The sequence below is a fragment of the Budorcas taxicolor genome, chromosome 23 (genome assembly GCF_023091745.1).
Source record: "Budorcas taxicolor isolate Tak-1 chromosome 23, Takin1.1, whole genome shotgun sequence".
Classification (NCBI taxonomy): Eukaryota; Metazoa; Chordata; class Mammalia; order Artiodactyla; family Bovidae; genus Budorcas; species Budorcas taxicolor.
In genome coordinates this window covers 41,806,331-41,823,315 of record NC_068932.1, presented here as the reverse complement: position 1 = coordinate 41,823,315, position 16,985 = coordinate 41,806,331, and the positions used below count along the sequence as shown (strand labels likewise).

General features: G+C 46.8%; 1 protein-coding gene across 1 annotated transcript; it reads right to left on the bottom strand.

Annotated features, from left to right (window-relative positions):
- Positions 1-10,863: 10,863 nt before the first annotated feature.
- LOC128067913 (spermadhesin Z13-like) lies at positions 10,864-16,319 on the bottom strand. Its single transcript, XM_052661034.1, has 4 exons — positions 16,274-16,319; positions 13,899-13,928; positions 12,890-13,031; positions 10,864-11,050 (listed from the first exon to the last, which is right to left on the bottom strand). The coding sequence occupies exons 1-4, from the start codon at positions 16,317-16,319 to the stop codon at positions 10,864-10,866; spliced, it is 405 nt and encodes a 134-aa protein (XP_052516994.1).
- Between the last annotated feature and the right edge of the window lie 666 nt (positions 16,320-16,985).

The window sequence follows — 16,985 nt, the reverse complement described above, 5'->3', positions numbered from 1 at the left end:
TTGAATGCAACTTTTTCACTCTCTTCTTTCACTTTAATCAAGAGACTCTTTAGTTCTTGTTTGCTTTCTGCCATAAGGGTGGTATCATCTGCATATCTGAGGTTATTGATATTTCTCCTGGCAATCTTGATTCCAGCTTGTGCTTCATCCAGTCTGGCATTTCACATGATGTACTCTGTATATAAGTTAAAGAAGCAGGATGACAATATACAGCCTTGATGTACTCTTTTCTCAATTTGGAAGCAGTCTATTTTCCATGACCAGTTCTAACAGTTGCTTCTTGACCTGCATACAGATTTCTCAGGAGGCAAGTCCCATTTCTTGAAAAATTTCCACAGTTTTTTTGTGATCCACACAGTCAAAGGCTTTGGCATAGTCAGTAAAGCAGAAGTAGATGTTTTTCTGGGACTCTCTTGCTTTTTTTGATGACCCAGTGGATATTGGTGTTTTGATCTCTAATTCCTCTGCGTTTTCTAAACCAGTTTGAACATCTGGAAGTTCATGGTTCACATACTGTTGAAGCCTGGCTTGGAGAATTTGAGCATTACTTTGCTAATGGGTGAGATGAGTGCAATTGTGTGGTAGTTTGAGCATGCTTTGACATTTCCTTTCTTTGAGATTAGAATGAAAACTGATCTTTTCCAGTCCTGTGGCCACTGCTGAGTTTTCCAAATTTGCTGGCATATTGAGTGAAACACTTTCACAGCATCATCTTTTAGGATTTGAAATAGCTCAACTGGAATTCCATCACTTTCACTAGCTTTGTTTGTAGTAATGCTTCCTAAGGCCCACTTGACTTTGCATTCCAAGATGTCTGGCTCTAGGTGAGTGATCACACCATCATGATTATCTGGGTCATAAAGATCTCTTTTGTACAGTTCTTCTATGTATTCTTGCCACCTCTTCTTAATATCTTCTTCTGTTAGGTAAATAGTATTTCTGTCCTTTATTGTGCCAATCTTTGTGTGAAAAGTTCCCTTGGTATCTCTAATTTTCTTGAAGAGATCTCTAGTCTTTCCCATTCTATTGTTTTCCTCTATTTCTTTGCACTGATCACTGAGGAAGGCTTTCTTATCTCTCCTGCTCTTCTTTGGAACTCTGCATTCAAATGAGTATATCTTTCCTTTTCCCCTTTGCTTTTCACTTCTCTTCTTTTCACAGCGATTTGCAAGGCCTCCTCAGACAGCCATCTTGCTTTTTTTCACTTCTTTCTCTTGGGGATGGTCTTGCTCCCTGTCTCCTGCACAATGTCACGAACCTCCGTACTAGATAATCCGGCACTCTGTCTATCAGATCCAGGCCCTTGAATCTATTTCTCACTTCCACTGTATAATCGTAAGGGATTTGATTTAGGTCAAACCTGAATGGTCTAGTGGTTTTCCCTACTTTCTTCAATTGAAGTCTGAATTTGGCAATAAGGAGTTCATGATCTGAGCCACACACAGTCAGCTCCTGGTCTCGTTTCAGATTTTTACTAAAGACTCCAAGCTTGGTAGTCATGGGAACCCAGACTTGCTAGGAGTGTGTTTAGGATCTGAGTCAAACTAGTGAGTCCTTGTTATAGCTGTGTCTCCAAACTATGTGGATGGAAGTGCTGGTAGGGAGCATGAGGTTTCTAAGAACTTAGGTCAGGAATCCCAGTTTGGGGGTATGATGGGGTTCTTCTTTTGGTAGTGCTAGCTGCTAGTCGACCAGAGGAAACTCTCCCATGGCTTTTGTCTCAACTCCTTAGATATTCCTTTTGTGGAATCTGTGGAAATGAATTGGAAGGATTGGCCTGGTAGCTCAAGGACAAAAATCACTTTTACTTCGATGACCAACCCTCCACCACCTCTTTCGCTATACTGGTGTGGTGACACTCAGAAGGGACACCTTGGTTGCTGTTCATCCCTTTATGACTCACCACTTCTCCTGCGGTCAGGACTGTACTCAGGAATGTGTACTAGGATGCTTCCCCTAATAGTGTTAGCTTGGGGAACATTCCAGAAAAGCTACTCTGTTACACTCTGGGTGACGTCAGAGAAAAGGGCAAATCAAACAAAGATCTTGGTGGTAAGGAAGTGAGAATCAATTCGGGATGGTGCCATCAGGTCTATCCCCGATGCATCTCCAGCCCGCCTCGGTGGTAGAACCAGGAGGGTTGAGTAAGGCACCCGCATCTGTAAGGGACAGACTAAGTCCAGCCAGGGAAAGGGAAGCTTCAGTGGAAAGTCTGTCTACATCCCCATCTACAGCAGGGAGGGACGCCTCCGATGGAAGGAAGCAAAGGCGCTGGTTGCCACTTTTTTTTCCTCTTAAAAATGGGAGCTACTCAATCCAGAGTCACACCCTTGGATTGTGTCCTGAAAAACTGCGATAAGTTTGACTCCCAGAGTTTAAAGAAGACATGCCTGACTTTCTTTTGCAAATCTCCATGGCCACAATATCCACTGGAGGTTGGCAGACAATGGCCAGTTGAAGGATCTCAATTATTACTGTTTTATAGCTAGATAGGTTCTGTAGAAAACAAGAAAAATGGGTAGAAGTGACATATGTGTTGCTCTTAATCTCTCTCTGAGACATGCTAGACTTATGTCCTAAGGGTACAGATTTGGGTGTAAAGCCTTCAGCTCCCTCCTGGCCTCTAACTCTGCCTCTGACTCTGTATCCGGGGCTCACAACGGAGTGACCTGAGGGTCAAGGAATCCCTCCAGGAAGGGTTGCCTCAGTCTCTATAGAAGTAAAAACAACCCCAGTTCCAATGCAGCCTCAGATTACTTTCGTTTCAGTAGGAACTCAGACAATCAAAGTAGAGGAGGCTCAGACAACCAAAACTAAGGATGAGAAAGAGGGTGAGGATGAGAAAAAGCAGGTTTCTCTCATTTATCCCTGGGAACATATGCAAAGGGTAGCTAGAGGGGCTGAGGAACAGCCACACAACTTACTGCCTCTTCAGGGGGCTCCCACTGGGAAAAATAACCAATCCATAAAAATCCATAAGTCCTTTTCTTACCCAGAGGTATAACAGGTAAAGAGAGATCTGGGAGACTATCTGGAGGGCCCAGGAAAGTACACAGAAGCCTTTATAGGACTGACTTTACTTTATGAGCTTACCTGAGAGAGGTAATGCATGTCTTGGGACAGACACTGACTAGTGATTTGAAAACTGGAGTTTGCAGGGAAGCAACTACTTTTGAAAGAGGAGAGTGAAAAAGTTGATTTAAATCTCAACATTCAGAAAACTAAGATCATGGCATCCAGTCCCATCACTTTATTGGAAATAGATTGGGAAACAGTGGAAACAGTGACAGACTTTATTTTCTTGGGCTCCAAAATCACTGCAGATGGTGACTGCAGCCATGAAATTAAAAGACGCTTGCTCCTTGGAAGGAAAGTTATGACCAACCTAGACAGCATATTAAAAAGCAGAGACATTACTTTGCCAACAAAGGTCTGTCTAGTCAAGGCTATGGTTTTTCCAGTGGTCATGTATGGATGTGAGAGTTGGACTATAAAGAAAGCTGAGTGCAGAAGAACAGATGCTTTTGAACTGTAGTGTTGATGAAGACTCTCAAGAGTCCCTTGGACAGAAAGGAGATCCAACAGTCCATCCTAAAGGAGATCAGTCCTGAGTGTTCATTGGAAGGACTGATGCTGAAGCTGAAACTCCAATACTTTGGCCACCTGATGCAAAGAACTGACTCATTGGAAAAGACCCCGATGCTGGGAAAGATTGAAGGCAGGAGGAGAAGGGAACAACAGAGGATGAGATGGTTGGATGGCATCACTGACTCAATGGACATGAGTTTGAGTAAACTCTGGGAGTTGGTGATCAACAGGGAAGCCTGGCATGCTGCAGTCCACAGGGTCACAAAGAGTTGGACACAATTGAGAGACTGAACTGAACTAAATTACTTTTGGAGATGAATGACTTAAAGGTAAGGGGAAAGAGGGAACATGAAATAGTCCTCCTTCCTACTGGGAGCCAAGCAGTTCCAATAACAGAGCCACTTTGTCATATGTAGTCTTGAAGGACTCAAGCGAGCGTGCATGCTGAGACTTTATGCTAAGTTGGGTGACATAGAACGGGGAGAGAAGGAAATGCCTGGTAAATTCCCAGAGAGACTACAGGAGGCTCTCCACAAGTTTCCTGATGTTGATCCTGAAAGTGCAGAGGAGAAATAATCTTAAAAGATAGATTTCTTACTCAGTCAGCTCCAGATTTCTGCCACAAGTTATAAAAACAGATGTTTGGACCAAATCAGTCTAAAAAACTGTTACAGTTGGCTCAGACAGTATATTATGATAGAGAGAATACAAGGAGGAAGAAAGAAGCAGACAAAAGACTTAAGACCCATTGAGGAAAAATGCCCAAAGGAACCCGGAAGGGGAATTACTATGGAGAGGAGGGGTATCTCAAGCTAAGTTGCTCTCAGGCGTCTGAGCTGCCCCCAGCTCTCTGTCCAGTCTGTAAAGTACCACACTGGAGGAGAGACTGCCCCCAGAGGTATAGACCCCAGGGGTCGGGCTCTCAAGACAATCAGGACTGAAGGTGCCCAGGGGTCCCCACACAAACTCCCGTCCTAATAACACGTGAGGAACCCTGCTTATCAGTAACTGCGGGCAGCCAATCAATCGAAGCCCCTGGTCCACTTTCCCCCCCCCCGATCCAGTACTGTAATGGGACAGTCAGAGCCCAATGCTGTTATTTCAGTCATCTAAGCTGCAGCTGGGACTCTGCGCTGTTTTCTCACAAGTTTCTGATTGTGCCAGAGTCTCCCTCACCCATTCTGGGGAGGAATTATACTGAGCAAGGTCCAGGCCTCTATTTTCACGAATATGGAGACTTCTCTTTCTCTCCAATTAATTGAACAAAGCGTAAATCCTGAAGTGTGGGCTAATGGAAAAACTGGGTTGAACACAAAATGCTGTTCCTGTCATTATCAAGCTCAAAGACACTAACCTATTTCCACATCAAAAGCAGTACCCACTAAAGCCCCAGGTTAAGGAAGAGTTAAAACCCATCATTGAAAAGTTAAAGGAGCAGGGGCTATTCATTCCCTGTAATAGCCTATGCAACACTCCTATTTTGGGTGTGAAAAAGTCACATGATGAATGGAGACTAGTTTAAGATTTATGAATATAAAATGAGGCTGTGGTTCCTTTTGCTCATATGCCAAAAACGAACGGATTTTCTTCCTTACAGGTCTGAGTAGACACTTGTACTGAATGGACTGAGGCCTTTCCCTGCCATGGTGAACAGGCTAAGGAAGTTATAAAATTTTTAATCCATGAAATTATTCCCAGGTTTGGGCCACCACAGAGCCTCCAGAGCAAAAATACTCCACCTTTAAAGCTGCTTTAATTCAAAGGGTGTCAAAAGCTCTAGGAATAGAATCTCACTTACACTGTTCTGGAGACCCCAATCTTCAGAAAAGGTTGAAAAGGCTAATGACATTATTAAAAGACATCCGTGTAAGCGAACTCAGGAAACACAGACAGTTGGTTTAAAGTTTTACCTGTAGCTTTAATGAGGGCTTGAACTGCCCCTAACAAGAAAGTACTGTCTGTATGGCAGACCATTTTTTGCACACAGATATTGTCATAGACCCTAAAGCCTTAGAACTAACTATTTGACTCAGCTTTCACCTTTTCAACCTCCTCATCAATTGAAGGCTTCCCATGGTGGGTTTCTCTGGTTGAAGACTTTCTTCAACTCTGTGAATATCTTCACCATCAGCAATCACGTGTGATGTCTCTCTTTAGTCTAATGATATCTAGCAATCCTAAGATGGACTGGTGTAACATTTTGTACCTTAACTATGGATATAATGTGACTTTCAACTTTGATTATACATTACCTTGGTTTAATGACTATTTTGCTGTACGTAAGTAGGTAAACGCATCTAGATCTGGTGGTTTCCTACCTGATGGTTATCAAATATGGGATAAGATCGTATGGCTAACTCCTGAAAAGGGATGCCTACTATCTAACACTCGTATATGCTTGGAACAAATAGAGCCATCCCGAGAAGTTAGCTGACAACTTAACTATAATGATTGGAAAGGGATTTTTGCCTCAAGAAATATGCAATGTAATCATTCCTGTGTTTTCCAATCCCAGTTCAGGTCCTCCCTTTGCCTGGCCAGGAACTGATTGGGACTGGATCCCTCAGTCATGCTGGTTTGCTCCAAATGGGACTTACTGGACATATGGCTCTTACCTATGGGCATGACTTCCCCCTGGCTGGATAGGGAGATGCACCCAAGGTTTACCTCTTACTCATGGCTTTGTATTTTCAGACCTTCCAGAGAATCCTGCCAATCTACCACACCTTAAAACTCACTGGGCAAGGTTTGTATTTCACTGGTGTGATTATCTGGCTGCAATATTCATTCCCTCTCTGAGAACTACAGATGTTATGCTACAAGTTGATGCTGTGACTAAGTTTACTCAACAGGCTTTAAAAGAGTCTCAAAAAGCTATTTCAGCCTTTAGTACAAATCATTATATTAAACAAATACAAATTAGAAAGGTGGTTTTACAAAACAGATTGGCTTTAGATATTCTAACAGCTGTACAAGGAGGAACTTGTGCTATTGCTCACACCCAATGTTGTACATAACACCAGATATGAGTACTAATGTTGCTCACTTTACTAAACACATGAACAAGATGATTCAGGCTATGGATTCTCCTGAAGTCTCCGTCATCTCACTTTTGGAAATGCTAACTACCTCCCCATGGTGGAAAACTATCTTAATTGAGATAATTCTAATTGTTCTGCTTGAACTGTTTGCTCCCTGCACTTGTAACCGTGTAACTGATTCTGCTTCTACCCGTTTGAAAGCTTTAGGAATGGTTGTATAGCCTCCTAAATGGTTGTACAGACTCCTCCAACTATTATTTGGGGTCCCTGGATCAGAGACCCTCAATATGAGTTTAGAGACAATACCTTTCAACAGCAGGAAATAGTTATGTAATGAAAACGATGCCTCTTTCCCTTGGCAACATAATTCTCCTGAAAGAAAAGAGGGGAATAAGACAGTCAATTCTTAGGCAGGTTGCTAAGACGTCTGGGGACCCCAAGGAGGAGAGAGGGGTCTGGAATTCTCAAGGCAGAGGAAAGGACAAATGTCTCTCTTCTTTTTTCCCTCTACATTCCTTAGTCTTAGTCACATAAAATGTTTTTTTTTCTTTAAGCCAGGAACTGATGATTACACAACAAACAACTCAGTTTAAACTCTGTACTACGGATTATATAACAACAATGTATCCTGTTTGAGAAATCTGTATGCAGGTCAGGAAGCAACAGTTCGAACTGGACATGGAACAATGGACTGGTTCTAAACAGGAAAAGGAGTACATCAAGGTGTATATTGTCACTCTGCTTATTTAACTTATATGCAGAGTACATCATGAGAAACTCTGGACTGGATGAAGCACAAGCTGGAATCAAGATTGCTGGGAGAAATAGCAGTAACTTTAGATATGCATCCTTATGGCAGAAAGCAAAGAAGAACTAAAAAGCCTCTTGATGAAAGTGAAAGAAGAGAGTGAAAAAGTTGACTTAAAATTCAACATTCAGAAAACTAAGATCATGGCATCTGGTCCCATTGCTTCATGTCAAATAGATGTGTCTAGTCAAAGCTATGGTTTTTCCAGTAGTCATGTGTGGATGTGAGAGTTGGACAATAAAGAAAGCTGAGTGCAGAAGAATTGATGCTTTTGAACTGTGGTGTTGAACTTGGACTGCAATGAAGTCCAACCAGTCCATCCTAAAGGAAATCAGTCCTGAATATTCATTGGAAGGACTGATGCTGAAGCTGAAACTCCAATACTTTGGCTACCTGATGTGATGAACTGACTCATTTGAAAGGACCCTGATGCTGGGAAAGATTGAAGGCGGGAGGAAAAGGGGATGACAGAGGATGAGATGGTTGGATGGCATCACTAACTCAATGGACATGAGTCTGAGTAAACTCCGGGAGTTGGTGATGGACAGGGAGGCCTGGTGAGCATGGGGTTGCACAGAGTCAGACACGACTGATCGAACTGATCCTGCTTGAGGACAGTTTCTCCTTCCTGAAAACCTTATGACTAATCTTGATATCAAATGTATATTATGGAAGTGGGTCTGGTAGGATCTTTCTATTGTTAAGTTCTAATCCTGTTACCCTAAAATGTAAATTGTGGGAGTGGGTCTGGTAAACTTTTTACAACCTTGAGACATTCTTTTGATTTATTGTAATAGCTAATTTTAAAAGTATGCAATTCCCTTCCTAAAAACTACCGAGTGGGGCGCTCTGCATCCCCCCTCTGATGTCTACGTCAGAAAATTTCCCTATCCCTTTTCATACTTTAATAAAACTCTGCTACACAAAACCTCTTGAGTGATCTAGCCTGGTCCTTGGTCATGAAGCTAAATCTTCTTCTTCGGAGATCAAGAATTCAGCACTGTTCACTGTAAGCTATCAATTGTAGAGTTTTCCATTCAGCTGAATCATGATGTACTAATTGGGGACCCTCAGAAGCGGGCAGGTGAAACTGGAAGTGTTCTAAGGATGCACTTCTGGCCCAGGGGACAGTGTGAACAATGGCAGGAAGATGCCCAAAGTTCTGCTGGGCCCAATACTCAGTGTGTGATGGCTCAGCCCTAAGAAAGCATATAAGGAAGAAGACATTAAGAGGGAGGGAAGGTCAGATGGAAAGGATTTTGTAAACTCTAACCAGGCTTCTCCGTCCATGGAATTTTTCCAGGCAAGCATACTGGAGTGGGTTGCCATTTCCTTCTCCAGGGGATCTTCTTGACCCAGGGATTGAACCCTGTCCCTGCAACATGGCAGGTGGATTCTTTACTGACTGAGCTACCAGGGAAGCCGCAAACTCTGCTAAGATGGGTAAATTTAATCTTAACGGCAGGGATTCACAGAAGGGCTTTCGACAGGAAGTGAAAATGGAATCAGATCCTGTTTGGATACATGTGCTGAATAGTGGCGTGTGAACTGGAGGAGATCAGGATGAAAGCTTTCCTAATATCTAAAACATCAGCAAAGAAAACCCACCCCCAGGAAACTCACCTGAGGGAGGGAGATCCCAGCATGCCTCTGAGCCGGCCTCTTCAGGCATTGTTGTTCCTGAGGGAGCTGATGACCCAGTTCAAGGTCCATGAAGAGGCCCCCACACCACCCCCTCCGCTCTGAGCAGAAGTAAAAGACTTGAAGGCAATTTGGTCAGTTCCAGGCCTACAAGAGGCTGTGCCATTCAGGCACCACTGTGCTTTTTGATTCTCCTAACATCTGATCTGATAAGACGCAGTATCACCCAACTTTGATGAACTGACAAACAATGCTGGCTTTATGTTTTACTCTTTTCAGAACTTCTAAAGTAACCCTGATGCAGTACTAGGGGGAAATCAAAGAGATTCAACCCATTCTCATCAAATATTCTTTACCATCAACCACGTTGCCAGAAAGTTTAGCAGAGATTTGGGCCAGCATCTCGTTTCTCTTTCTGGGGAGGTGTTTGTTGTGAAGGTGAGAGAAACAGTCAATAGGCACAACTCCTGTCTCCAGACAGGCCTCAGACAAAGGAGAATTCCTCTGGGTTTAAAGACCTTCAGAGAGGATTTCAGTCACTCTCAGTGATGCCTGAGGCTCCAACACTGTGAAATGAGGACTCACAAACAAAACAAAACAAAAAAACAATTCCAGACTCAGGTAAAGAGACTTTATTCAAAATGATTGCAGCAATTAGTAGAGTGAGCCAGCCTCTAGACTGACAAGTTTTTAAAGCTCAGGAGTAAGTCTTTCCTTCCATGGAGGAGACAGACGACTGGGACAGACACAGAGGGAGGGATGGGGTCAATATGTAATCAGACAGGTGAGCAGTGGACATCTCTCCTCTTGTTCAGCTGATTCCTGAAATCTGCAAGGACCGTTGTTTTCATTTGTAATGCTTGCCCACCCTTAGGCACAAGGCAAATGTCACTAATCTCTGGGATGGAGAGCAGCTTAAATAGGCTTTGGGTATTCAAATCAATAAGCATTTTCTTCCAACTGATAAGTGGGGGAAACTTTCAGCAAAACATTAATAAGGAAAAAAGCAATTTTGAGGACTGTGTCTTGTTTCCTGTGGGTTACATGTGTATCTATATACCTGTATAACACCTATATAATGAACATAAAATTCCATTAGTATACTAGTATACATGTACATGTACGTATATGTATATATATGATATATATGGCTGCTATATATCTACATATTTACTATACACCTATAGACCTTACATATATGTATTGTATATTCCCTGATGGCTCAATGGTAAAGAATCCACCTATAATGACAAAGACGCAGGAGATGTGAGTTTAATCTCTGGTCAGGAAGATCCCCTGGAGGAAGAAATGGCAACCCACTTCAGTATTTTTGCCTGTAAGACTCCATGGACAGAGGAGCCTGGTGGTCAACAGTCCATGGGGTCGCAAACAGTCGGACACGACTGAGCACAAACATGCGATACTATCTGTACCTCAAAGTTAAACTACATTTATTGGAAAATGCCAAAGGGATTTTTAAAAGATCGAGCAGGGAAATTTTACATTTGGGAGGAAATTTTCACATCATCAAGATGAAAAATAAAATTTGTCAAAAAATTTTCATATCAGGACTTTCCAACTCAAAAATCCGGGGTTTGCAGAAAGGCTGGGACAGAACTGGTGGATGATTCTGGAGAGCCTCAATGGGTCACCCTGCCTGTCACTCACCCAGTGACAGTCAAGTTTGTTTCAACAATCACGTAAATACCACACACCTAGCTCCCGCGGAGCCATGCACAGACAGGGGAGGGCACGGCAGCAGGTCTCTGCTCTCTAAAACCTACCTTACAACACGCGACGGAAAGTTAATACGAAGTTAGGGACTGGGTGGTTGGGCATTCTTGTGTACTTGACGATCATGGTATTGGTACAAGATGCGTATTCCAAATATGGCTTGTCACAAAACTTCCGTGAGCTAGAAGATTCTGGTGGCCCATCTATAATCTCGAAAGACTCTTTATCACAGTTGAGGCTGTTGGAGCAAAGGAAAAAGCAGGCATCAGCCTTTGGAATCGTGGTCCCTCCGGTAGGCAACCTCCCCACCTGGACCCGACCCAATCACATAGCTTTGCTCACCAGACTTCTCAGGCTTGATGCCCACAGGGAAGGAGACTCACCCTTCTGGAGCAGGGCGTCACCCAGGACCCTCCCCTCACATGACTCCACATCTCCTGGGAAGCCCCACTGATGGCTCAGGGAAGCCCACCCAGGCCTTTGGGATCAGGACCCACTGGAGGGCACAGTGTGGCCAACCCTGAGGACCGTTTCCTTGGACAAGCAAAGAGTCAGGTGAGGCTCAGATATGAGTGTGTGACACCACTCCTGGTTTACCCTCTGCACCCCTAGCACAGGGGGCCCAGGACCCCCTCTTGGCCTCCAGGACCTGCAGAGGCGAGAGGGGCGTCCAGCTCTCCCTGCTGTGGGCAAAGTGCACACACAGGTTGTCACACTCCCGCTGAGGTTTCTGTCTCCTCCTCCTGCCCATCAGACCTGAACCCGCCCTGTCTTCCCCTCTCAGCCACCAGCATGTGTTCCACCCAGGAGCGAGGCTGGAGCCTCTCTGGGCTAAAATGAGACGCGGAAGGGACATCTCACCAGGACACACACTTGACACCCTCTAAGTTAGCTGAGCTGACTTTTAGTTAGTTAGCTGTGCCCTCCCCTGTTTAGTTAGTTTCCTCTTAGACTGATCCCTTCCTTGGTGCCAAGGACAGTGAAAACAAACAAACAAAAAATCTCTGCAAAAGTGGAAAGGTCAATCAGGGGAAGTTTTCCATATAATCTATCCCTCTGACCATAATAGAAATATGATGCAGGAAATGCCTGCCTCCTTCAGCCCTGGAGTGTGCTTTGGGTAGATGGTCTGAACCCTGCTGTGGGGCAGGCATCCCTAGGTTGGCCTCACACGGAGCAGCTCCTCCACTTGGGAGAACTGACCTCATAGAAGGTCTGGAGGGACAGGGCCCTCAGTCACTAGAGAACATCACCTGTCTCAACCACCACCCTGGACCGCATCTGGCCAGCCATGGACATGTGGCTCCTGCGTTTGTATCTGTGAAGACTAACCTGCTATAGCAGTGCTGTAATTTATTGCTACATTCACATGCTTTCTGTTGCCACATCATTTTGTTCACTTTTCATATTATCATTCATTTACTCTTTCTTTCTTTCAACGGTTCATTCATTCGTTTATTCAGTCATTAGTTAAAAAATCATTCCCTGATCCCCCAGAGATTAGGCTGCTTTCTCTAGAGCAAATTTAGACATAAGCAGGAGTGATGCTGTCAATTCCCCCAGAGTTTTGCACAGATTAATGGATGGGGCACAAATCCAAAGTAAGATCTGCCCAGCTGTGGACAGAGTCAGAGCAGGGGTTTCCGGTGTGATGGAAAAGTTCTTCCTCCAGTGAACTCGTGAACTAGGAAATGAGAACCCTAGGCAGCAGGTGGTGAGTCTGGGAGAGGTGGAAGATGCCTTCCAGGCAGAGGGGACAGTGTGAGCAAAGGCTCAGAGCTGCCCAACAGTCCGGTGGGTCCACAGCTCAGTGTGTGCTGGCTCAGCTCAGAGAGGGTGCAGAGGGGAGGAGAGGTTAGAAGGGAGGGGAGATCGGGGTCCCCTGGAGGGATCTGAAAGCCGTGCAAGGAGGGTCAGCTTTATGCAGAGAGCAGGGGGCCATGCAGGTCGTCAGCAGGAGTGAGCTGAGCTGGGGTCAGGATGTGTCCGGATGTGTGTGCTGGGTGGTGCGGGGGAACGGGGAGAGGCCAAGAAAGACACCTCCCATAAAACCACAACATCAGCAAAGAGCACTTACTCGAGATCATGTACTGCCAAAACAATTTTGTAACCTGGGTCCATCTTGATGGTCCAGAGGCATTCCGTATGCAGTCCCAGATCGGGGTAGATCACGCCATATTCCTCTTCATAAAGGTCCCCACACAAATTTTTATCTTTAACTGAAGAGAGAATTACAGGTGCCCAGGAGCAACACCAGAGCAGCGGGGAGGGTACCACCCCTGGGCACCACACCACCGTACGTGGTCCTAACTTCCCCTTCTGCCAATCACAAAGGAACCTCCAGGGTCTAAGTCTGGAGTCCCCCAAAAGTGAATCTTATCTTGTACTCTGCAGAACATAGCAAACCCACACACACGTTACTGCAATTTGTTCTGACACCTGAAAATAGAAGGACTTCAACCTTGCATGATGAAACATTTTTCATCAAGTGAGGATAAAGACAGTACTTTCCTCGGGGGTGTTTATCATCAAAAGACTTCCTATTTATAAAAAATGCTCCTCGAGTACCTGGGCCAGAAGTCACCAGGGAAACCAATTGATCATCAATCGATCAATTATCAATCACCAATCAGCCCTCTCGTCAGGAGGAAGCCTGTCCCTCTGCCCAGCACCCCTCCTGCTGCCAGCACACCCTCTGCCTAGACGCAGTGATGCCCCTCAGCCCTCCAGGCTCCGGCCATTGGAGGCAGCTTCGTCGTCCTGGGACACCTGTGCTGTGGAGCGGTGGTCCCACTCCTGCCTAGTGAGGTTGTGCAGGCAGCAGGGCAGGGGAGGCTTTTGGGCTGTGGAGGAGGAAAGGTGGGGAGGGGAGGAGGAGCCCGGTGGGAGTCATGAGAGGTCAGGGGGTATGAGGCCCTAAGGACTGTTAAAACCGAGGCCGACAGTCAGCTCCGGAAATGCCAAGTTCCTTTGACCAAAATGGTAAACCGGTACTACTATTTCCAAGAGAGCTATTGAAACTGCAACCCCCAAGCACTTCTCTGTGTGATGAGCAGGAAAGAATGAAATAATATCTGTGCACTTACAGGGAAGCCTGTCAGTTGAATCCGATGTGGCTGAAAGAAAAAACAAACAGAAAGTCAGGATGACAAGGTGGAAGTTACAGAAGAGTCAAGCCTTTCTCATAGACAATGTGGAGAAGGGCTGAGTCTCAAGGAAGATGCAGTCGAGCACAGACAGAAAAGCCTGGCTGTCCTTGTCCCCAGGACGAACCTGGTCTCATAGGGGCAGGGCAGCATGGAGGTCTGGCCCTCCTCCTTCAAGACTCCTTTATCCAGCTGCTTTCTCCTCGTCTCTCCAATTCCACATGTCTTCTGTGATGCCCCTACTCTGGAGCCAATTAGAGGTCAGCACTCGGGATGCTGACCCACCTGTCCTGATTTCCCCAAGAATTTCCCAGTCTGAGCATTGTAAGACCCTCTCCCAAGAAACCTCTCCAACCTGGTCACAACGAGACATTTCATCACTCCAATGAATGTGAACTGTTTGAAAAATTCTTCACTGAGGTCAGTGACCAATCTGAGGTTGAACAAAATGAAGTCGATTTTCCACTGGAGAGAAGTGAACCATCTGAATTTATGAAGTTTCACAGTATCAGGGAAGCGAGTCCAGGGCTTGGGTCAAGGGTGCTGATTCAGCCCCTCAGGCTCCACCATTGATGAGACCCTGGCTTGTCCTCATGATGTGACCAATGGGCACAGACAGTGCAGGAATCAGATGGGCCCTGGGGCTCAGAGTGGCTCGGGCAAGAGCTGGATTGCTTTTGACAAGGCATTTATTCTCACAAACCTCAGTCCATGCACCTGTAAACTGGAAATTTAATAATAGACTGTCCTTGGTTCCAGAGGACAGTCCACGCATACACAGCTCAGTGCCCTGCCCAGAGAGGCTGTCCACCACGCTCCCTGCCACTGTCAACCTCCCACCACATTCATTTCCTTTTCCATAGACACTGCTTTCCTCAGTAAATCGAAATCAACAAGCGCTCTGGGAGCTATGTGACCATAGATGTCAACCAGGACATGGGGGTCCGTCTCCAGCTGCCCATCCTAAGTACTGAAGTGGCACAGGATTGGGGGCCACAGAGGAAACCTCCCCACCCTCCATGGATGGATGGGGCATCCATCACATCAGCTCTGGAAAATAACAAATCGAGGTTTCTCTGAAAGCAGATCTCAAGGGCAGAATCACACATCTTCCCATCATGGACCCATACATCCAGTGACCTCCTCTGATTTGAACCTGAGGTCCCAGCTTTGAAGCAGAGGATCAAGGAGCCCCATGTAGGAGTTCACCCCCAAAACATGCTGCCTTGATCTGTTGATTTGAACTGATGGTGCTTGAGAAACATCAGAGGCAGGAAGGCTCTGATGGACCTGTTTCTACCTATAAGCTGCCCACAGAGTGTCCCAGGAGAGAACCACGACCCACTCCACCCAAGACCAGGGAGATGGGAAGGTCCTGATCACAGGAGACTGGGATAAATGCTGAGAGGGATCTGTGCTCACACACTGACAGCACAAGCCGGTCCTCCCCACCCGCCTCCCACACAGCTCCTAGTCATGACCACAGTTGCCTGCAGGGGAGCAGGGGATGGGGAGGGAAGCAGAGTGTGGGTCGATGAAAAGAGGAGCTGGAGCAGAAAAGCACAGAGAAGGGGACGGGACAGAGTAAGACCCACAGAGAGAGCAAGGAGGAAGAGACAGGCTTCCCTGAAGGCACGGCCGTCTCTTCTTTCCCGCCAGCATCGAGAATCCTCATGGGTCCCTCCATGTTCAGCGCAGGCCCAGCGCCCAGCCCCCTGCAGGGCTAAGACCCCCCACAGGACATCCTCAGCCCCGCTGGGAGCTGCTGCTCCTGCGGGTCATTCCTGAGCTCATGTTGCTGCCCCATCTCCCTCCCTGGGAGGCAGATGCTGAGCACCCCATCTGTCCTGGGACTTCTCCAGGGCCCTCTATTCCCCTTGGATGCCACCCTCCAGTCAGGTCCAGCCCGAGTCCCGCCTCCCACAGCCACACCATCACACTTCCAAAACCCGTGAAAAGCTGCCCACGACTGGCTCACCTCCTCCAGGTCTGGACTGAGGACTGGCTGTCCCACCAGGCATCACAGGGGATATTGGCATAAGGCTGAGGTAGGGGTTAGGCAGGGGGGCCAGAAAAGACATGTCAGAACAAGGAGGGAGAGCCCAGTCAGTGTTTAAGGGTCATTATACGTGCAGCCCTGGGTCATGGCCATGCTTCTGGGCCCTCCTCCTCCAGGCCAGGCTGAGGGAGGCATCTCCTTGGAGGAGGGCAGCTTGCAGACCCTCTTCTTAGGCAACAAGCAAAACTGCACAGACTCTCTAGGTTGAACAGGAAGCAGAGAGGCCTGGGGCAAGGGGCTGGGAGCCAGGCTTTACCTGTACTGAGCAGCAGGGCCCAAGGGATGACGCTGGACAGCTTCATCTTCGCAGCCTGGCACCAGCCTCAGCACTGAGCCTGGCCCCGGAGGCCTGGGGCTATATACACACAGCAGCTGACACCTTACCTCCTCCTCCCCTGGAGCCCAGCCCCGCAGGGCTGCGGGAGCCCCAGGTTCTCCAGAAGGGAGGCACCTGCTGCTTCCCCCCTCTTTGTCAGAAACTGTCTGTGTCCTTTCCCACCCAGACTGGGGAGTGATGGCCTGGTCTCTCCCTCTCCTGTTGTGTGGTCTTCGATGAAGGCTGGCAAATCAGCCACAGACCACCAGGGTGCCCTGGTTTGCAGGGCCGTCTTCCCTGGGGCTCAGCTGCAGCGTGTCCACCTCTAGTTACTTCATAAACCTCAATACGACTTGGATGGAGAGGAACTGAGACCCAGAGAGGCCAAGGGACTCGCCCACATCCCAGGGTGCCAGTGGCAGACACAGGACCAGTCTGACGTCCCGGCTGCCTGGTCTTAAGAGCCCTCCTGTGTCACTCAGGGCAAAGGCAGGTAAAGGTCCCCCTTTGCTTCAGGTGTGGGTCACGATTGGTGGGGCAGCTGGAGCACATGTCAGCCTGTGTGTGGTGTGTCCACAAGGGAGAAAGGTGTACACATGCTGGCATTTATGCTATACTTATACCAAGACCCACATGGTTCAGACTAGTGAGA

What these genes read in the sequence shown, in the direction of transcription:
- LOC128067913 (XM_052661034.1), bottom strand. Translation starts at nt 16,319, where the DNA reads ATGAAGCTGTCCAGCGTCATCCCTTGGGCCCTGCTGCTCAGTACAG. An exon ending in GGCCCTGCTGCTCAGTACAG is followed by an intron (nt 13,929 to 16,273) that starts GTAAAGCCTGGC and finishes TTTTTCTTTCAG; the next exon opens with CCACATCGGATTCAACTGAC. An exon ending in TTGGCAGTACATGATCTCGA is followed by an intron (nt 11,051 to 12,889) that starts GTAAGTGCTCTT and finishes TTGCTCCAACAG; the next exon opens with CCTCAACTGTGATAAAGAGT.